Source organism: Leptodactylus fuscus, chromosome 6 (genome assembly GCF_031893055.1).
Source record: "Leptodactylus fuscus isolate aLepFus1 chromosome 6, aLepFus1.hap2, whole genome shotgun sequence".
In the NCBI taxonomy this organism is placed as follows: domain Eukaryota; kingdom Metazoa; phylum Chordata; class Amphibia; order Anura; family Leptodactylidae; genus Leptodactylus; species Leptodactylus fuscus.
In genome coordinates, this window is record NC_134270.1 from 95289646 (window position 1) to 95313093 (window position 23448).

Genomic DNA, 23448 nt, shown 5'->3' on the forward strand with positions numbered 1-23448 from the left:
GCTACCATCAATAGGTATTGCACCCCCCACCCCACCCCCAATATACTGCGGAGGAGGGCACGACTGGGAGAAGTACTGTACACATATGAAAACCCCTTAGATGCTGCTCATTTCTGATCACAGGTTATGGAGCAGAAAGCTAGCTATAGGTCACATTCATACTGCTACTTATTGCCACATAGGTTTTACTGCCTAATTGCTATGCCAAATGTTTTATTCCTAATTGGTGCATTTATTTTGTACTCTTTCATTGTTGCCCTAAAATTTCATAATTATTTCAATTTATAGGGAAAATGCGAGGTAAAATTGGCATGCTGTGTTTTTCAAAAACGCTTGTTTTTGTGTGGATGGAATTAGATAGAATTTCATTCACTTTGCTGGTACTGTGAAACACAGAATTTTTTTCTGTTGCATTTCAGCAATGTGGTACTTTAGCCTAAGAAGGACCTTCCACATTATTAAGCAGGCCACAGATTTCAAGCAATATAGGAAAAAGAATCTCTCTGCTGTTGAAAAGTGTCAAATAGTGCAATTTCTTGGTCAAGATATGAAAACATTAGATATTTGCGAAAATTTATGCATGATCATCATACTGTGAAGAGACTCAGAGCACCGATGGGTTTGTGTTGATAAAGGCATAACAATGAAGGTTTCTGCCAGATAAATTCTTCAGATTAAGAGAGCAACTGCTACAGTACAGATATTTGAAGCTGCTGATACCTCTGAAGTTCCATGAATCTCAAGGTGTAGGATCCTCTATTGGCTTGCAGTTATGCATAAGCCTACTATTCAGCCACCCATCACTAGCAGAAATGTTTGCAGTGGGCCCAGACATACATGAAGACTAATTTTGAATCAGTCTTGTTTACTGATGAGCACTTTGCAACTCTGAATGGTCCAGATGGATGTAGTAGTGGATGACTGGTAGACAACCGCCATGTTGCAACAATTCTGCGACATCAGCAAGGTGGTGGCGGACTCCTTTTTTGGTTCGGAATCATGGGGAGAAAGCTGGTAGACCCTTTTAGGGTCATTGTAGGTGTGAAAATGACCTCTACAATGTACATAGAATTTTTGACAGACCACTTTCTTCCATTGTACAAAAAGAAGAACCGAGCCTTCAGTAGCAAGATCATATTCATGCATGATAATGTACCACTTTATGCAGCAAAGAATACCTCTGAGTCATTGGCTGCTGTGGGCAAAAAAGGAGAGAAACTCATGATGTGGCCAACATTCTCCTCTGACCTCAACTATATGGAGAATCTTTAGAATATGCTCAAGCAATCTCAATGCCCCCACAACCATGACTAGTCCTAACAGTAACAGGTTCCTGGACACTTCTCCTCATTGACACAAACTCCTCCTGCCTCTTTCCTTGCCAGTTATACCAACATCTCTGTCGCCCCAAACAGATTTAAACCCTGGGATAGTAAATGTCTTTGTGTAAGGATGATTCTGTGAACACAGTAGACAAGAGACTTTGCATTTTTGGCCATCTTCATGACAATGGAACACAAATTTCCTGTTATAATCAGGGAAATGTCCCTTCCCTTCTTTTCTAACCTTAAAGCCTCATCTGTAGCCCCTGAATAGTCTCATAACCTTGTTAAGGACCAAAGTTCTAGTACCAGTACAAATTTTTGCTTAAAGCATAATAGTTCTGCCCTTTACCTATTAAGCCTATTTCACCTCTCTCATCGCTTCTCTCTCCTGTAACCCTAAAAGGCTCTTTGAAACTTTTCACTCCTTACTCACACCCAAGGTGCAGGCGCCATTCTTATACCTTAGTGCAGATGACATGTCCACTTATTTCCATGGCAAAATTGATAAGATCCATCAGGAAATAACTGCCCAATAGGGTTGAGCGATCGTGTTTGGAAAAAATCGGATTCCGATCAGCGATCGAGAAAATTTCACGATCGCGATCGGAATTCCGAACACGATCTTTTTAGGTGGAATCGAGATCGGTAGTATTTCCCACAATGCCTTCACACTGAGTATATAGCGTATACTCAGTGTGAAGGCTCCGCTGCGGTTCCATAGGAATGAATGGAAGCAGCCGGCACACAGCCTTAACCCCCTGCGCGTCGGCTGTCTCCATTCATTCTAATGGGAGACTAAAGTAGCATCTCTAGTAGCTACTTACCTCCAGAGATGGCTGCTCCGCTGCTGTTCACCTCGCTGCCGCTCCAGCTGCAGTCTTCTTCGCCTCGCTGCCCCCTCCCTGCCAGGTTAGGAGAGTGTGGGCGGGTTAGGAGAGTGTGGGCGGGTACAGGGCGGGGAGACGTGAATCAAGAATCAGGAAACCAGGGTAAGTCACAGGCAGGAAACACAAAAAACTCCATCTTGACTGCTGGCAAAAAAAAGAGTTCAACAAAACAAGATCCTGACAGACTGTCTCCATCCAGACCCCCTGTGGAGAGAGAGCCGACATGAGGTAGGGAAACTTGCCCCAAGACCTCATTCTGGGACGGGACTTTCCCCTATTTTGGACTCTGTGCCGGGGAAAGCAAGGGTCAGAGGATTCAACCCCAAGAATACCACAAGTGCTGTCTGGTCAGGTCCTTTAGCCTGAACCTAATGACCAGGACTCTAGGGTTCCTGCCATAGGGGTGACCATGTTAAAAGAGGATTGTGGCTCTATGTTTCCCCTGGAGGTAATGGCAGATGAAGCCAAGGAGGCTGGTACTGAACTTCAGATGTCAGATTTGAAAGTGACTCATGATAACTTTGGTACTGCACAACACGAGGATCCTCTCGGGCCTGGGAAAATGTTAGTGTTATCAATGGAGTGTTTCAGCGCCCAGGCGCTGATGAGGTGTTCCCCCGCATGGTTGTCAACCAGGAGTTGTTATACTGAGTTGACAGGGTGCGAGGCGAGACCTTAGAGCAACTACTCATACCCCAGCCTTATCGCCGTATGGTGCTGGAGTTGGCACATAAACATGTGCTAGGGGGTCAGCTAGGTGCCACAAAAACGCTGGACCGCATATTGCAGTGTTTTTATTGGCCGGGGGTATATCATGAGGTGAAAGTGTTTTGTGAAACATGTCCAGAGTGTCAGTTGCATGCCCTCATGGCACATTTTCAAAGCCCCCTGGTACCTCTGCCCATTATTGACGTGCCCTTTGATAGGAATTCCATAAACTTGGTAGGTCCTTTATTTAAGTCCGCTCGAGGGCATCAGCATATTCTGGTAGTCATGGACTATGCTACCCGAATAGCAAAAGCAGTGTATGTGTTACATGTGAATAAAGCCTGAACTTGTGTGCAATCCAGTGTCTGTGTCCCTGTTTCCTGCACTGTTACAAGCATCTACCTGAGCGATTCCCCACACATAGTACTGATCCCCTCACCAACAGCACTTCAGACTGTCCATTCTCATCTTTTGAACCTGTTACAGAAGAGGAAGTACCTATATACTCGAGTATAAGCTTGTTATGCTGAAAAAGCCCCCTGGGCTTATACTCAAGTTAGGGTCCACGGATCACAGAGACTTGCAAGGACCTGCATAAATTAAACAAAGGGGGAGGTCCTTTAGTGCTACTGCTCTGTGATTAGCTTGTCATGTAGGTCACGTGACTGTGATGTCATCAAAGGCCCTGTAGCCACTAGAATGTAACATCTGCAGATAAGTCAGTGGCCATTATGTGCAAGATTCACTGTGTCTTATAGAAGATGTCTGTCGTATCGAGGAGAGGAAGCTACAGTAAAGTCAAAGTAAAACACACAGGTACCTGTTGGTGTTACTATTCCTAGTAATGTCAGGCATTTGGAGCTATTAACTTAGTTTCAGTAACTCCATGTGTTTCAACTCCAATTACACTATGTAACAGAGTTTTTGTCCTTGTTCCTCAAATGTTATTTCCTAACAGTGCATAGGTTGGCATTACAGAAAATACAAATTATTATTAATCAACTTTGTTTTTATGACCAGGGCATCGAAAACAATAAAAATGTCTGATATTAGTAAAAATAAGAACTATATTCAGCTGTCTAGCTTCATATACAATAACAAAATGTCATAGAAAAATAATGTCATTATACAGTACTATAAGTACTGCATTAGCACCTTGTGTGGTTCCACCAGCAGCTCCCATTTTACATTGCTCTTTCCTAAAGAGAACTCAGTACATTGTGGCCAGTCCCTCTGGTGGTAATGCGCGTTCTTGTCCCTGCTGTCCCATAGGCAAAGGTGGCAGGGATATTTTGTGTTACCACCCTGTAAACCCATAAGAAACGCTACCATCTTAAAATCTCCAATAACATCTCAACAATGAGTAGCATATTTCAGCATCTCCAACAAAGTCTTGATGTTGTTGTAGTCCTCCTTTAAGTGTACGGAGTGAGCCAAAGGAATAGACGGATACTTGTTCCCATTATGTAGCAGCACAGCCTTTAAAATTCTAGAAGATCTATCTATAAAAAAATCAGCACTCTTGTGGGTTAAAAACAATACCAATTGCAAGGAATAAACCAGCGATGTGACAGTAGGACAGACTGTCACGATTGCTGAAGAAACTATGAAATGTTCAATGTCGTTTCTGCTGGTCTGCAACTTGAACACTTTCGTTCAGAAAGTTCCACTGCTTCAGTCTAGATGTCAGTAGCTCAGCATTGGGCTTTGTGAGTCCCATATCTCATATCAAGTCGTTGAGATCCTTTTGATTGGGGTAGTATTTCTCCGTTTCTCCCCTACTGACACTATAGACTGGATAAGTTACATCTTCTTGTTCTGATGTGCCACTTTCTTCTGATGATGGCTGATTTCTTTCAGGAGGTGCAGGTATGGGGAGCTCAGTGCAGTGTGGTACTGGAGCAATTGACAATGGGATATCAGGATACGCCACTGGAGGAGCATTCTTGCCACTTCGACATTTGGAAGGATCAACCATGCAAAAGTAGAAGTTGGTTAAGTGGTCGGTAGGCTCTCGCCAAATTCTTGGAATAGCAAACTTCATGGCTCTTCTTTCCCCTCGGAACCATCCCTCAAGTGGTCTTTTGCAGTTTTCACAACTGTAGTGAGGTGCTCAGGGTTTTTCCTGGTCCCCAACCTGTACTACAAAGTATACCTTATATGCTTCACACATCCTGACCGATGTTCTCATTGAATGTTTCTTGGCTCGCGTCTTGATGAATTCGCCACATATGTAGCAAAACGAATTAGCAGGATGCTTACAGCCTCTTGATGCCATCTCTGCATGTAACTACACACTATATTTCTCAGTCCTATTCAGTTGCTGTACTTGCTCTCACATTATATTGCTTTCCACTATCACACTATAACTGCAATTACAATACGTACTACTGTCCAGCGGACATGCTTATATAGTAAACAGGCAGACATCTAGAGTATTCTATCAACATCTAGACATGGCTAGAATGATGTAGACGTTAGAAGTTTTCAGAACAGTCTAGAATATTTCACCAACATCTAGACATATGATAGGTTTGTTAATTAAAATATATGATTTTAAAATATCGATGTCCTGGTACCAAAAGCAAAGTTTATGCGTTGACATTAGCGTTTAATATTCTTTTCAGATCTAAATAATCAGAAAATAACATTACTAAAACAAAGACAAAAAAATAAAAATTTGTTCCATAGTGTTATCTATACATATTGGAGTCTTCATTAACCAGTGATCCACCTAATCCATCAAATTCTTCATAATTCTGCAGTTCCTAGTCTTAAAACATTGGAACTTTAATAATATATATTAGCAGTCCTGATTCTAACATTTCCCACATATCTAGGAACCGATCTTACCATTCTACTGCATAACCCAAAATATTACAAATACCCATATCCTTCATCCCCATCAAATCTGATATTTTCCCATAATATAAATCAATTTAAGATTTGTTATTTACAATCCAGCACTGTCTACAGGAGCTTGTAAATATGCCTTATTAATTCTCATATAACCCTTCTTCCATATCAATTCTCTGGTTACTGTATCCATAATAGAAAAGAGATTACCAATCATAACTGGAAAATTTTTGAATACACATAATGCCAATCTATTTTGATCAAACTTATTTTTGCCGCCACTGATAGACCTAACCTAGACTATACTTTAGCTTTACTACAGCAATTGCGAATTAAGGGAACAACATTATCCTTAACATAACTCTCAGGATCTATGACCTCCTCCTCGCTAATATCTTCCAATGCAAACACTCTCAATTTTTTTATTCCCTTATACACATTGATGTAGAGCTCATCTTCACATTATTGACATCATGAGATGGGTACCATGCTCTCCAACACCACCTTCTTCCACAGACCCATCTGCATTACAAATGGGTCTACCAGTGTAAACCAGTGGTATCCATCACTTTGATGAGAAGAATAGTGCTGCATGCTGTGCTTTTATTCCCATCAAATCTGACATAACTGCTCATGGAGGGTCCAAATGCCCAATTTGTTAACATTTAGAACTGATCACAGCTTGAGGGGTTTTTTTTTACTAGAGAGTTTTTCGCTTGAAAAGTTTGTATATGTGTTGAGAACCAGAGATTCAAATTGGAATGAGGTTCTGCGCTCACTGGTAGAATGGAGTAATGATATGAAGACCAGACGTCCAAGTGTTGGATTTATTTAAGAAAACAATAGCACGCTTGAAAATTTTGGACACATTATTTTAGCATATTCTGACATAGAACAAGCATCTTTATGGGTACAAGCTGAGAGGTCACAGGTGGTCAAGAAGCAGCTTTGGGCAGGTTGAAGTCAAGGGTTACTGATAGGAACTCAAAAGTTACAGGCCAAGCTGAGGTCAAATATGGGAATACATCCACAAAGCCCAATCCATTAAATCTTTACTTTTCCTGCCGGACTGCTGCTTCTGGCAACAGAAGGGATGTCCTTAGTAACAAGAATGAGAGCTACTGTGTCCTTATAACTTATGTTATCCACACAGAGCCGGATGTTATTAGCGCTAAAGGACAGATCAGCTCAGTCTCAGTTATTTATAATGTATCTTCTGATGCCAGCAGCACCGCACCTCTAATGAGGCGAGGTGAAGCGACCACCTCAGGCAGTGCTCCAGAGGGGGGGGGGGGGGCATTAGCCCCGGAGATTTTTTTTTTTTTTCTTACTTTTTTTTGCCTAAACTAACACAGAAGAAGGCCGCTCTTAAAGCAACCCGAGAGGATTTCTCCTGTGTTGGTTTAGACGTCTGCGTCTCAGCGCAGGTGGCGTCTGAAAAGACCCCCAAGTATAATAGTTCATGTGGGGCATTATAGTTAGGTGGGCAACTGTGGAGCATAATAGAGCTTGAAGGGCCCATTCTGGCCCCTGCAACCTCTATTATGCCCCACAGTCTATTGTGCCACTGTGGGGCTTAATATAGGCTACAGGAGCTGCTGAGGGAGATTATATATATATATATATATATATATATATATATATATATATATATATATATATATATATATATATATATATATATATATATACAGTCCTATGAAAAAGTTTGGGCACCCCTATTAATCTTAATCATTTTTAGTTCTAAATATTTTGGTATTTGCAACAGCCATTTCAGTTTGATATATCTAATAACTGATGGACACAGTAATATTTCATGATTGAAATGAGGTTTATTGTACTAACAGAAAATGTGCAATATGCATTAAACCAAAATTTGACCGGTGCAAAAGTATGGGCACCTCAACAGAAAAGTGACATTAATATTTAGTAGATCCTCCTTTTGCAAAGATAACAGCCTCTAGTCGCTTCCTGTAGCTTTTAATCAGTTCCTGGATCCTGGATAAAGGTATTTTGGACAAACAATTCAAGTTCAGTTAAGTTAGATGGTCGCCGAGCATGGACAGCCCGCTTCAAATCATCCCACAGATGTTCAATGATATTCAGGTCTGGGGACTGGGATGGCCATTCCAGAACATTGTAATTGTTCCTCTGCATGAATGCCTGAGTTGATTTGGAGCAGTGTTTTGGATCATTGTCTTGCTGAAATATCCATCCCCGGCATAACTTCAACTTCGTCACTGATTCTTGAACATTATTCTCAAGAATCTGCTGATACTGAATGGAATCCATGCGACCCTTAACTTTAACAAGATTCCCGGTGCCGGCATTGGCCACACAGCCCCAAAGCATGATGGAACCTCCACCAAATTTTACAGTGGGTAGCAAGTGTTTTTCTTGGAATGCTGTTTCTTTTTGGACGCCATGCATAACGCCTTTTTTTATAACCAAACAACTCAATCTTTGTTTCCAAAATGAAGTTGGCTTCTCCAAATGTGCTTTTGCATACCTCAGGCAACTCTATTTGTGGCGTACGTGCAGAAACGGCTTCTTTCTCATCACTCTCCCATACAGCTTCTCCTTGTGCAAAGTGCGCTGTATTGCTGACTGATGCACAGTGACACCATCTGCAGCAAGATGATGCTGCAGCTCTTTGGAGGTGGTCTGTGGATTGTCCTTGACTGTTCTCACCATTCTTCTTCTCTGCCTTTCTGATATTTTTCTTGGCCTGCCACTTCTGGGCTTAACAAGAACTGTCCCTGTGGTCTTCCATTTCCTTACTATGTTCCTCACAGTGGAAACTGACAGTTTAAATCTCTGAGACAACGTTTTGTATCCTTCCCCTGAACAACTATGTTGAACAATCTTTGTTTTCAGATCATTTGAGAGCGGGCTGTCCATGTTCGGCGACCATCAAACTGAACTGAACGCAAATTGTTTTGTAGAAAGAAATGGTCCAAAATACCTTCATCCAGGATCCAGGAACTGATTAAAAGCTACAGGAAGCAACTAGAGGCTGTTATCTTTGCAAAAGGAGGATGTACTAAATATTAATGTCACTTTTCTGTTGAGGTGCCCATATTTTTGCACCGGTCAAATTTTGGTTTAATGCATATTGCGCATTTTCTGTTAGTACAATAAACCTCATTTCAATCCTGAAATATTCCTGTGTCCATCAGTTATTAGATATATCAAACTGAAATGGCTGTTGCAAACACCAAAATATTTAGAACTAAAAATGATTAAGATTAATAGGGGTGCCCAAACTTTTTCATAGGACTGTATATATATATATATATATATATATATATATATATATATATATATATATATCTATGGGTTGGGTTTGGGTGCGTGGAGAAGTGCGGAGTCAAAGATGTCTGTGTTGCAAACTTTACAGAGTCAAGTCACAGCTAGAAGAAGTAGTCATGGCGGTCCAAAGAGAAGAGACAGGAAATGTGGGAAGACGTCTCCTGCGAGTATTACTGCACAAAATATTACTACATTGTATTTATTGTAATGTTACCGAAAGCACCCCCAACCCCCCTGCTGCCTGAGACGGATGATCAAAAGATGAACAAAACCCCCCCGAACCTCCGGAGTTCGTCTTTTGATCGTCCGCCTCAGGCAGCAGAGAGGCTAGGTTCACCACTGGATGCTGGAAGCAGCAGTCTGTACAATGCACAATTTTTGTGCTATGTTGTGTACTACTGGCAACATAGTATTTATGACTCCGACAGAGGCAGCATGCCAGCACTTGCCAGGGGATCTGGCCACATGGGAGAGCCTCACAGACATTTTGGGAGAGCTGGCAAGAATGCATTAGAAGTGTACTGTGACATCTTTGCCTGTCTGGGTCTCTGCGTCACACTCTGCTTGCACGCTGCGGCGTAGGAGGAATTTTCAGTTATGAGTCCATGCTTTTTGTTCTTGCTGCTCTGTCTGTACCCTGCTCTATTCCCTTATCACTGTATTGATTTTACACCACCTTATTTCCCTCTGGTCTTCAAATAGTTTATCTTGGCCTCACCTTTGTGATTGACTACCTATCTGCCAATCAAGGTCTGGGGCGGGTTCTGGACTTTCTTAAACAGGTCATCTACCCACACATGCTTGCTGGCTATTGTTGACTCTGTCTTTGCTAAGCAATGCTAATTGCTCTCATTGTATTGTATATACTGACTCCTGACCTTTGGCTTACCTTGTGAGTACTCTTTTCATTGCGATTTGGTACTGCCTTGTCTCTCTGCTTTGACCCTTGGCTTGCTGACTCATCTTCTGTGGCGTGTTATCTTGTTCGCATTTTGTTTTTACACTTACCTAGAGAAGGGACCATCACCCAGTTGTCCCGGACAGTGAAGCAAAGTAGGGACAGGGGCTGGGTGACGTTTAAGACTCACTGTCTGTCATTCCCTTCCTCCCAGATATCAACATCACCTACTGGGGAATTGCTACAGGCAATTCCCTTATATGTATATTATCAGTGGACGTTTGTTTGATACTAGGCCATATAGTTTTGATCTGTGTTCACGGTGTCTTGAATAAAAACATTTCAAGGAAGTCATTAAATTGCCAGAATAAATGAATACATGTTATGCCCAAAATGTGTTAATGGATTAGAAAAATTTTCACTTCTGTCTCAACAGCTATAAAAGTTATAAAGAACCCACCACACCATCTATTTTCGTTTATAGAGTGTGACTGTTATGTGTATTTGACTTCTTGTTCTCTACCATTGTGTCACAATATCTGAGACAGTACTACTTGTACAGCAACTTGTGTAAACTGTAAAATGTCAGAGCTCGGCCCAGATATCATGCTTCCTTTACCAGATGAATATATCAATATATTTATTTCCTTCCCCAGATGAATAATCACAAAGAGACAGATTAAGGTATACAGAATATAAAATGTATTTATGTAAAAAACATGCTGTGTTAACATTTGAGAACATTTCCAAGCTGTATTACTTGACAGGAGAGCTGCGTACACTGTATTATGAGACATTGTACAAAGTGATGAGAACAACAAGTTGCATTTATAGAAGTGCAAATTGAATCTGTCGCCCCGGGACATTGGAACAATTGGGGCTCTTTGGTCCAGTACATAATCATACAACAAGACAACTAGATAACACTGGAGAGATGTACATGTCACATGATCTGTGGTGTCTGCCTTCATCTTCCTCATCATCCTACTATTTATCATGTGAGGTCAGCATAGCATGCATCCCTGATGGGAATCCTCAGAAAGTTTCTGTAAATGTACTCCGTTTGAGGATAACACATCAAGCCCTTGATGCTGCTAATCAGCTAAACTACTCCAAAGAGCTTACAATCTATCAGATAAAGGCAGCATACAGATGGAGCACATGGTACTATAATGACAAGATATAGCATTCATATCTTGTTGCTATGGGCAGCACTTTTCAAGAGTTGAGGAAGAGAGATTTTTAGCCCAGTAACTGCATAGCTTGTGTTAATAGGTATACAGGGGACACTATTAAGATATACTTTTCTGTGGGTAACACTGGCTGGGATTATAATTATACTGGTGAGATTGAGAGTTATACGATAATCCCAGACTAATTTGCAGTAGAAGATTGATGGATTGTACACAGGACGCCAATTCTTATCATCAGGCACCTGCAGACTTAAAAAACACTACACCCAGAGCTGCGGGCAGAGCTACTCACATTCCACAACCACTCGTCTGATGCCATATTACACTCACGGAAAATCTATCATAACCTGCACAGCCGTCAGACAATGTGATTTGAGATTCTTTGGTACAATGACAGGAAGGCACTGTGGTAAAAACATTGACATTGTTGAGGAAAAACAGAATTTCCTCATGTGCAAATATGGCCACAGTCCAGGCACAGTAAGCACATCTCCTGCATTAGGTAAATACATTAAGGCTTTGCTGACAGGAAGATGCGGAGGGTTATGATTCACTGACCGTGATCCCCCATGATGCTGAGGAGTACCTGCAGTTCATTCTTCATTCTCTTGCATCAACAATTCAAAGTGGTAAATGGCAAACTCAGCTCTGCTACAATTGTGCAAATACAATTTATACACCTTAAGACATCATTAAGGGGACTACTTGGAAGTTCTGGGAGACTAGAACTAGAAAATAACAGACGACTGGTGCTGCCCATAGTGACTGGTTATTAGCTAATCGATTGGAGGTTTTTTTAAGGCAGATTGGTAAAGTGACAAATTGGATTGTTCGCTCTGGGAAATCTTCCACCGTTTGTTGCCAAACATCAGATAGCAGACAATCCTAGAACATTGAACATTAATGATTGTCTTTGGTTTTTCTTGGATTATCCTTTAGACACATGCGCTGTGGTTTATGGCTTATTTACAGCTCCCTCCCCAAAGCATTATTGGGGAGGGAAATACAAAATAGACTGAGTATAACCAAAAATGTCACATTGCAGTTTTGGAAGCTTTGTCTTTCTGTCCTCTGTGGGGATGACTACACACAGCTTGGGGTCCCAACAGCATTTTTATGTGAAATGTATTTTACTGCAACAGCCACTTGTAACATAGTTGTGCATGGCATATATAACAGCCTGAATGGATGAAGTGCGGACTGCAGCATAGTTGGGCCCAAATGCTTAATAAGCTGGAAGTCTGCCCTAGAATATAGTGGCACATAGGGCACCTAGGCTCCATAAATACAGACCCACAGAAAATAATTGAGAAGCCATACAGGGTCCGTGTGCATGGACCCCATTTCCAGTTTTTCATCTAACAGACTCCTCGTTGCGTTATACTTGGGGCACCTTCACGCGCATCAGTTGTGATACAGCATAAAATATGCAGTTCACCAAAAACTTGGCAAAAACTAAAGGAAAATTTAATGTGATCAGTGTGAGAGCTGCTTCTATGGAAAACGGCTTAGAATCCACATATAAAAGTCAACGGAGAAAACTGCAACTGCAAATATGCGACTATAATCTGTGCTCACCCTGACACTGCACTGTGTGTCATATAAAAATCCCATTCACTACAATGTAACATCTGGCTGCTGTGGTAAATTACTGCGACATACAGGGGAATGTAACATGACAGGCTCTGTCCTATCAACATATGGTCCTTAGGACACCTCAGATAAACTTTTTTTTAAAGCATTATATACCACAGAAATATACAAAGGCGGCTCATATATATATCTATAAAAACAAGCAAATTAGTTTAATTCCTCATTCTAAACATTTGATTAGACACAATAAATAACATATTCTGCATTCAGTATTTACATTTGCTGTCGGGAGGTCTCTAGGAGATCTCTACTTACAATTTAAAGCAGGGATCGCTCAACACCGGACTAGGGGAGTTAGGAAGGACTAAGCAGGGGCTGTACATAAAGGTGTCAGAGATGGGGAGTTATTCCGGGGCAGCTGCCAGCTCTGGCTGTTTGAGGATCCCTGCTTTAAATGGCACAAACCCTCTATACAAAGGACAATAAAAACGTATGTATATAATATCTATTTTAGCTAAAAAATATAATAATCTGAGTTTCTGTTTATGTATCTTATGATTATGATTAGATTTAGGGGATGAATCAAAAAGCTGCTGTATAAGGCAATAAAGGCAAGAGCAATGAGGAGACTTAGGACAAGTGATGAGGTTATTTAAATAGGACCTGTCCTACCGGTGAAGTGTCTTAGGAAATACTTGTTTTTTTCATGCAACAAAATTAAGGATTGCTTTTTCCCATAACACTATGTTGAGCTGTTCTACTGTTACTCTTCCTGGAACTTTTTAAGGAGTCCAAAATGCCTCCCACACCAATCATACCATGTAGGGGTCTTTAACAGAGGCAGAAACATACCCTTATGACCACAAACTGGTAAAACCATGCATAGATAATCTTATTATAGATATGGGCACCAATTCTAGGGGAGAGCCAGAGGATTTGCAACTGCCTATAGGCAAATCAGGCCCACTATCAATACACTAGCAGACTGGTTTGCATATACATAAAAAGAAGATTCTCTCAGAATTTCTTCATCAGTTTGTGGCCACAACAGTAGGTTTCTGCTCCTATTAAAGGGCCATATTGGCATTATTGTTAGTTTAGGAGGCATACTGAACCTGACAGATTCCCTGTAATAAACGGATACTGGGTGATACCAATTGGTGTGTGCCTCTGTACAATTCTTCTGCCAGTGTCAGACTGTGTAGTAACAAGTCATTGAATGGCAACTCCCAATTGGAAATTAATTAAAAAATTTCCAGGAGCGATAACAGAGGAATGGCACAATGCAGGGTTATGTCATTTAACAAATATTATCTAACACAGACACATCAGGAGAGGTGATAGGTCCTCTTTAGGGCAGTTTCTGTTCTAGTTATTGGACAATGCAGACATAGAGTAAATGTACATGAGCAGACTGCACAGCACACAATATGGCTGCCCATCATAAGTGCATGCTGGAACTTGTAATGCACCACAGATGGAAAACCGCATGTTGTCCCCTCCCCAGAGTGTGGGTCTACAAGTGTTGATTTAGGTTTTTTGTGTCCTTTCAAACTTCCTGAGCAATGTTACTGCTTCAGTGATAAACTTTCAGTAAGCAGCATCTGTCTTGCTACACATTTCATTTCCTAACACTTGTCCTAAGAGATGTTCTCCTCATTTTACACACAGACATACAGGTCACCCCTAACCATTTTCTAGATTTCCATGGTCATCAGTTCTGGTATACACGTCTTCTGACAGGACAATGAGTCTTATGGCTTTGATGTTTCCAGAAGTACGGGCAAGCTTGGTGCCAAGATATTGTTGGTGGTGCTGGAATAGGCAGCTTGCAGTGGATGGAGAGGAAACAGAAGGTGGGGTGTACAAGGCGGCAGGACTGTGGAGGTCAGGGAAGGAAGCATTCTGTAAGTGAGGTTCTGGCAGCTTTGCTCTTCTATGTTTGATTTCTAGCAGGCAGTACAGAAAACTCCTTCCTGATAATTTCATTAACTGTAGACAAAAGAGAATATAAATAAAATGATTCCAGACAAAGCAAATATTCACAGATGCTTAGTCAATGAGGAAACGGAGAGAGGGATGTTCAAATCCATTTCCGTCCCTGTCACATCTATATGTCCTGTGCAATGACAAATTGAACTTAACTGAACTTATTGAATTTAACAAACACTATAACATCCCCATTTTCTGTTCATTTTATTACATAACATGTATACAAGTCAGTCCCCGGGTTGATATCTTGAAGATTCTAATATGGACAGTGAGTGAGCAATCTTAATTTGGCTAAGGCCCATATTGTGAAACACAGCTAAAAACTGCTGCAGAAAAAAAAAAAAAAAAAAAAAACGCAGTCGAAGTGTATTATATTTTCTGCATAATTTTTCATTGCATTTGCTGTTTTACTGCATTTTTCTCTGCTATTTTTCTTCCCTTGTTAAATCTATAGAGAAAGTGCTTGCATTTTCTTAAGTTTCCCAGTTTTTTTTTCACTCTTCATTGCGTAATCGATTCTTTGCAATGCACAGGGTGAAGTCTACAGAACATCTGCAACAAAATCTATTCATATGACATGCAGATAGTGCTGCAAACTTAGTGAAATATGAATGCAAAGCTATGTAGAACATTAACTTACAAATGTATTCCTGTGTACACATAGCTTTAATGCAATACTAGAATGTAACCAGCCAAAGCAATGACTATCTATAAAAGTACACTCAAAAGCTGGATCTGCATACACACGAGCAGTATAAACAGTGGCCCCCATTTTAAGTCTGTGTTTGTACTTCATTGTACTTTACCATTTTCAAGTTCTCATATTGCAGTCAGAGTAGAGGTACATGTGTTTGCCTCTAAGGCTCCATTCCCACAGAGTAACGAGCCACGCATTCAGACATATATACACGTGTCAGAGTGTGAGCGCTCAAAACAGATCCCATTCACTTCAGTGTGTGCCGGCTTACGGGTGCTACACATTGAAATCAATGGTTTAAAAAGCCTCCCATTGATTTCAATGTGTAGCGCCCGTAAGCCGGCACACATTGAAGTGAATGGGATCTATTTTGAGCACTCACACTCTGACACGTGTATACGTGTCTGAATGTGCGGCGTGTTACTCCGTAGGAACGGAGCCTAAAGGTTGAGAAACCCTCTTGACCAAACAGTTTCAACCTCTTGTTGCAATTGTATCCACCTTGGATAATCCTTTATGAGGTAGACTTAGAAGAACAATTCTATCCCTATTTTAGGGAGTATTCACATGAATATGTGAAAAACTGGACACTCTTTTAAACTACTTTTCTCTCCGCATGACTTTTGCAGACACCGCGCAGAAAACATATGGACTGACCCCATTATAGTCTATGAGGTCCGTGTGCTTTCATTGCTCACCGCATTTTAATGCATTCGGTATTCAGTTTGGGGGGGTCCCCAAACAGACTCCCGGAGTACCGAATGCAGATGTGAGCCAGGCCTTATATCTGTAAGTCTGCGGAGATGAATCCGGAGCCAAGCAGACGCAATTGTCTAGCATAGTGCATACTACTTTTTTTTTTTCATATCTAATACACAGACATGCATTCAATCTTTCCAGCCACTGGTTAATACGAAGAATATTCCTAGGAAGCAGAGATCTTAAAAAATGTGAGAAGTTACAGAATTTTACAACAGCAGAAAACAAAATTTTCAAGACCTACCTACAGTGAATGTACTAATCTCCATCTACTACAGTAACACGCTAGTTGTCTGGTGTATGTAATGGTTTACATGTTCACATAACTAGGGGAAGTTTAGGCTACATTCTCAACTGGCAGCAATGTAATGCACATACTGCAGAAAAAAAATGTTTGCAGGTTTGAGGGTATGTTATATAGTTAATGATTGACAAATTGTGAGTCTGCTCCTGAATCTAAATGTTACACACTCTGCTGTGGAAATTTGCACCATTCTCTCACAAGTTGTAACCAATATCTAAAGTCACTAGTCTGGTTATTGGTCCTTGTGCCATGTTATCAGGTTATTTACATCTATAAATACATTATGTGGGCAACAACCTCTGTATCCAGGAAGTGAGATGGTTATATCAATGTGAAAGGCTGTATGAGTGGGTTTTCTGTGTGGATGATGTGATGGGTGATCATATTGAATGTTGTAACAACTCATACCCTCTTACTTTTCCATGTTACATAATGTACAATATAGATGACAAATGTATTTCCCTTAATGCCATGGTTCCCATAAATATAACTGGTATACTGCGATTTGCAAAAACACGCAGGTTTTTGAATTTACTGTATTTCCGGTACAGATGTTTTTCTACAATGTGTAAATGGGATTAGCCAGAATCCCATCCACTTTGCAGGTAATGTAAAACACAAAATTAGGAGCTAAGGAGCGAATATTCTGGGTTACAATGTTACAATTGTCCATAAGGCTTGAATGCTCATAGTGGAATTAATGTTCTGATGCTTCAACCTACAAAAACTGACAAAATATATTTAGGCCACTTTCAACTAGGAGCTCTAAAAATGTATATTACAGTCCATGAATGGGCCTCTGTTTGGTGAACGTCTGGCTTCTGTTGCTGCCAAACCTTTTCTTTTCAAAGAGTCATTGAACGGTGGTAGTCAGTAGTACCTGAGGGCTACCCCGGAGGAGATGTTCTTTACAAGTGTGCAGGGTGGTCGGTGACATTCTGCCTGATGCAGGACTGGAGATGAGGAATACATTGTGCAGAACACTTTTTATAGCTCAAGTTAATAGAGAAACTCAGAGCTAGAATATGAATCAGATGCCGTTATTCCGTGATTTACAAGTCAGACTGACAGAATCTTGGCTGTGAGGAAGGCTGTAAATGTTATAAGTGGCAGCATCCATCCAGAGCTGGGCACGAGAAAGTGAGTGATGGTTGAGGATGCGATACAGAAATTGCCATATTGAATTGATGGCTAGCTAAGATCCTATGAGGACACTGATGCATATTGTTAGACTGGCTAAATGAAAGAGCTGTGACAACTGTGTACGTTACATAATAATTTATAGCCCTGAGAAATACTTCATTTCGATAAGACTTTACAGCACTTTAAAGAAGACTTTTCACCACTCATGACAAGAATTCTGAAGCATCTTTTCTTTGAACTCGGCCTTGTGTGTTCCTTTGTAATTCCTTCAAGAAATGTATGGTTGTCACATTATTGTATGAAATGGTTGTTACTTCTCCCTTTGTCCCTAAAGAATCAGAACTGATTGGATAGAAAGGACACCTCCCCTCCAATCTGGTGACACCCACTTGTCAACTTAAAGATATATTTCTAGCAGTAATAATAGAGGAACAGCACAATGTAGAGTCATAAGAATCAATACCCCAGAATTATTATGGGGAATACAACTGTTTGCTACAATAGGCAGGTCAGATGAGCATACATGTCATTTTTAGGAGAAGGTTTCTGACCCCTAAAAAAAATTGAGGAGATTTATGTGCGAGACAAATTTTCAATTCAACATTCAATTCAACATTCTAATGTTTTACAACCAGACACAGGACAGGTCCTGTGACACAGAAAATTATAGATATCTGGTTTTAATACAAAATGAAGTTTCATATTTTCTGTGCATTTTCTATGGTTAAGAGATCCAGTCACATGTCTGTCATAGCAACCAAACACTCTCACAGGCATGCAGAGCAAATGAATAATAGTTGTTCCTCAATATTTCATCCTCTAATCAACTTGTGATACCTTTGCAATATTGTTTCCATACATTCCCATGACATATTCAAATTACAAGATATACTTCTAGTGGGCGTTTTATCTGGAGGAAGAGCCTAGTATATGCATGAATTAAAAAAGCAACTACGTTTCCCATGAGTTGATGTTCCATATCTCTCCTGCTTCCACCAATTCAGTGGAGGTCTACTTCTTCCCCCGGTATGTGAGACTGAGTGGAAAAGGTGGATCATTTATACATGTAGAATAGTGGAATTTGCTAATTGGGCAGAAAGCAACCACCCTAAATTTGAAAAAAAAAAAACCTGGGCCGTTTGGAGGAAATACAGGCAAACTTGTGTGACTAGTGACTACACCCCCCCCCTTCCCTTTAGGCAATTTTTGGCTTAATTTGCTGAACTTTTGTGTATAATTCATAGTCCTTTCTCCCACCATCCATTTATACTTAGTCTTTGCAGAGGTGCTATGGTCACCTACACCTAACAGTTAGTACATATTATGCAGAGGTGGAACAGACAGATAAAAAGATTAATCTCATATGCAATAAGATTTACTGCGTATTCTTCTTTCATTTTAATACTCTGACATTCCCTTCCACTATACTGCTATTGTGTATTCCATTGACACACCCAATGTTATCAGATGGGAATCATATAAAATCTACTTTCATATAAGACTCTGATATTTAGACCATCAAGTGTGATGAATATAACGGAAGAGATCTATGTGATGTCTCTACGTTGGATAGCTCTGCTTATAACACTAGATGTTCTGACATCAGCAAACTGCTGTATGCTGACATACAGTGGTGTAACTAAAGTCTTGTGGGCCCTGGTTGTCCGGGGCCCTCTACCTCATCTTTATAGAAAATTCTTGATAGTGATTGTTATGGGTGCTAAGGAGTTTAATCATCCTTAGTGTGGTTAGGGGAATCTGTGGGTCTCTGTGGCTTATGGGCCAGATGGAGGCTGCAATCTCAATACTGATGCCAGTGCTTATGGGCCCCCTAAGGATCCTGGCCCCGATGCAGCTGCACCCTCTGCACACCTTCAAGTTACACCACTGCTGACAGAAGTCAACCCACAAAGTGGCTATCAATTCAGTAGGATCTAGTTACAGAACAAGCAGTCTTGTAGTGTCTCAGTGATACACCCATAGTTTCTTACATGGTCAACAGGAAAGGGATAAAAGATAAAGACCCTAAAATCCCTAAAATCACACAATGAAAAGATCTAGAAAAGAAACAATTATACACATGGGTACTGCAGGCTTCTCAAATGGGGACATTTCTGAACAATGACAACACATCCAAGACCATATCTCTTTGGATCTATCAATTGTTTCCCCAATACTTCATCTGGCCATATGCCTCCCACAGTATGAAGGTGTCTCATAGCCCATGCAGAAATACAGACACCTTAGCCGAAACTTCTGAGCAATCTCTCAGAGAAATTCACAGTGAAACAGAGAAAGAGATCTGACTATGTGAAAGGATCAGAAATGTGAGAAACTGCCAAGAGAAGGGAGTAAAATGAGGAGTTACCTTTTACTTTCAATTCTTGCCTCAGAGACCACTGACCCCGGCCTCATATAATGTTTTGTATCCAGCTAAGGTTTGTATCTATCAGTTCTGAAAAAGATTTGCAAAAACCAATTTTGAGTTTTGAGTAGGTACAAAGAAAGGAAAAAAGGGAAAAAAATGCTATAACTGCAAGTTTTTGGTTTCTAAGGACCAGATAGAGCTTTTCCACAGTATCTGGAGCAGTCCATAAGAGTCCAAAGAATCACAGAAGTCCCTGTATGCCACACACTGGGGAAGAGCTATGAATGAAGATGTAACAGCAACAGTGCTGTGTCCAATGGCAACCAACCAGCACCTGTCATTTTGCAAGGCTTGTGGCTTGGATTTTTTGGACTCTGCATGGGCCCCAGACAGCATGTAAAATATCACGAAATCCAACATAAACTGCATATTGTGTAACAATTCTGAACACGTTAGTTGTGCAATAAATTTCATGTCAGTCAAAATCATCATCATCACAGTTTATGGCAGAACCATGTAGACAGTGTATACAAAAAGTTGTAGGTTCACTGAAAAATGGGCAGCTTAGTGGCCAGACTTTGTGGCTCAATGTTTTCTTCTGTAATTTTCTGATATATTTTGTGCTTTCTGTCAGTGAATGATAGCATTGTTGTCTATAAAGACAGGTTCTCAGCCTCCATATATAATATGCTGCTAACATACAGTCGAGGAACAGTTATATTTAAAGTAGGGATTGCATTCTGATAACAGCCTGCTCAGATGCTTGGTCAGTATTCAGATCTCAGTCAGTATAGCACAGCACTTGCCTCTCTGAGCAATGAATTATTTGTTCTCAGACTTGTACTCATAAAGTTACATAGTTAGTAAGGTTGAAAAAAAGACATATGGCCGTCAAGTTCAACCAGGGGATGGAAAACGTCATGTTTTTATACATTTCCATAACCATGATCCTTTTTTTTTTGAAGCAGTCAGCTGTGCCCAGCTCTTGTGGTAGGTTATTCTACAGATTCACAGTCCCTACAGTGAAGAAGCCTTGTTTGCATGCTTTTATTTACTCTATGATCTAAAAGTACAACCAGATCCTTCTCCAACAGTGAGCTTTACTCCTCCTATATGGAAAAGCGAACATGGCTCCAACGATGGATGGTTTACACTGTTTTAAAACCTACCTAGGTTCCTACTATACTGTACAAGAAAGGGACAGTATCCCTTGGCTTTGTTCATATCACCATTAACAGCTCTACCCCACTGTATGGCACATACCAGATTAGGTGATTAAAGTATTGTACAAGACCAATACAGCTAAATACAGTGTATAAAATGCTAGACTAGGCAGTAGGTTTCTGCATGGACTATGCACCAGCAATGCCAGATGATGAGGGCTTCATCCTGACAAAATGGTAACACTCAGTGGCGTAACTACAGTAAAGTCTTGTGGCCCCTGATGCAATCTTTTGTCCAGAGTCCCCTACTTCATCCTACAGAAAATTCTTGATAGTGATGGTTACAAGTGCTAAGGAGTTTAATCAGCCTTAGTGTGGTTAGGGTAATCTTGGTCTCTGTGGTTTATGGGCCAGATGGAAGCTGCAATCTCAATACTGATGCCAGTGCCTGTGGGCCCCCTAAGGCTCCTGGGCCCCGATGCAATTGCACTCTCTCAAGTTACACCCCTGGTAACTCAGCGATGTTATGTGCAGAAGATTTTGACACCTCTCTACTTGTAATCACATTATTTATCTCTACAGAAATCATCAAGGGGAAGCATATGAAACCACTAAACATTGAGGTTTACTGTAAATACTGTGACCTATTTAAGACTAATGCAGAATTGCAGTGACAAATTACCTTAAAAAGGAGCTGGATGGGAAAATCCAAAGAGTTGAGGGAGAAAAGGATGAAAGTGACAACCGCTTATTGTACAGGGGATCTCCTGGCAGACGGCTAAACATCATGGTCTACAACATTGGTGGAAATAACACTAGCTCAGATGCATTGCATTCAAACTTCCTGGCAAGCAACAAAAGGCGCCAGTTATTTTTTAGACTTACACTCATTTTCTGGTAATAAGATATCCCACTATCCACTAGATGAAGAACAACTTCTAAATCAGTGGTCATCTGACTATTGGAACCCCCAATAATCAAGAGAATTAATGTCCTGAATATCCACACTTGAATGGAGCTCTATTCATCATTGTGAGACTGGTGGTGAAAAGCCATGTGCAGCGCCACAAATGTGAATGAGGAGACAGTACACACAATGGGCCCTCCCTCATGCAATTTTTTGTCCGGTCCCCCTACCTCATGCTGACATAGAGTGGTGTAACTAAAGTCTTGTGGGCCCTGGTTGTCCCTACCTCATCTTTACAGCAAATTTTTGATAGTGATGGTTATGGATGCTAAGGAGTTTAAGGGTAAGGGTAATCTGTGGATCTCCTTGTCTTATGAGCCATATGGAAGCTTAAATCTCTTTACTGATGGCAGTGCTTATGGGCCCCTTAAGGCTCCTGGGTCTCGGTGCGACCGCACCTTCTCAAGTTACACCCCTGTGTACACATGTGCAACTTCAATCTAGCAATTGGTGGGCTTTCCAGTAATTAGTTCTTATTCCATTTATCAGTTATCGCCTACACAGTGGACAAATAAAAATTGTATAATTTATGCAAGAATTATAACAAACTTTGTTTTGGATTTTCATCATTTTTAAGGTATTTTTGATGTCAGAAGCAGAATCTGCAGAAGCAGTTAAACCTTCACATCTTGCCCTACTCAACAGCCTGGATTCTGGACTAATACATTGTAGGAATGACATAAGACAGCCCCTTTGAAAAACAGACTCCATTCTGGTAATATACTACTGCAATATCAATCACCTATGGATGCTATCATATTCTGAAACAAATGAAAGTTTCTAAATGCACATTTTAAATTACCTTTTGAACATCCTCGTGGGTAAAGAGAATCTGTGAGGTCCAAAATGTCTCCTAAACCAATAATAGTACCACATAGAGAACTTTAACAAAGAGCAGATACATCTCTTTCTGGCCTCAAATTGATAAAGCATCGTAGAAATAATCATATTTTATGGATATGCAGCCCAGCCTGAAACTGCTCTGTGGATGGAACCCAATTTACCAGATTTGATGAAAGACAACCATAATGTAGAGCCTCAAAATGTCAACTACGGCAAAAGAGGAGACACTGAGCACAGATTCAAGGGGAGAGCTGGAGCATTTTTAATGGTCTGACCCGCAAATCTAGCCCAGCCCTCAAAGGATATGCATATCCATAAAGAGACGGTTATCTCTGCGTTGCTATGTCGGTTTGTGGTACAATTATCAGTTTGGACGGCTTTTTGAAGCAGACAGACTCACTTTACAGGACATACTACTGAAAAAATAGGCTTGCATGAAA

At 40.6% G+C, this 23448-nt stretch overlaps 1 protein-coding gene across 6 annotated transcripts in view; it reads right to left on the reverse strand.

Moving 5' to 3' along the window:
- Positions 1-10712: 10712 nt before the first annotated feature.
- Positions 10713-23448, reverse strand: part of NFATC2 (nuclear factor of activated T cells 2) — a 111886-nt gene continuing 99150 nt past the window's right edge. For 5 of the 6 annotated variants that reach the window (XM_075276845.1, XM_075276844.1, XM_075276843.1 and 2 more), the window contains exon 10: positions 10713-14764. In XM_075276845.1, the coding sequence (XP_075132946.1) occupies positions 14709-14764 (56 nt within the window). In that variant the 3' untranslated portion in view covers positions 10713-14708. Of the gene's footprint in view, positions 14765-20035; positions 20123-23448 lie in introns of all 6 variants that reach the window. The other variant, XM_075276842.1, reaches the window with a different exon arrangement.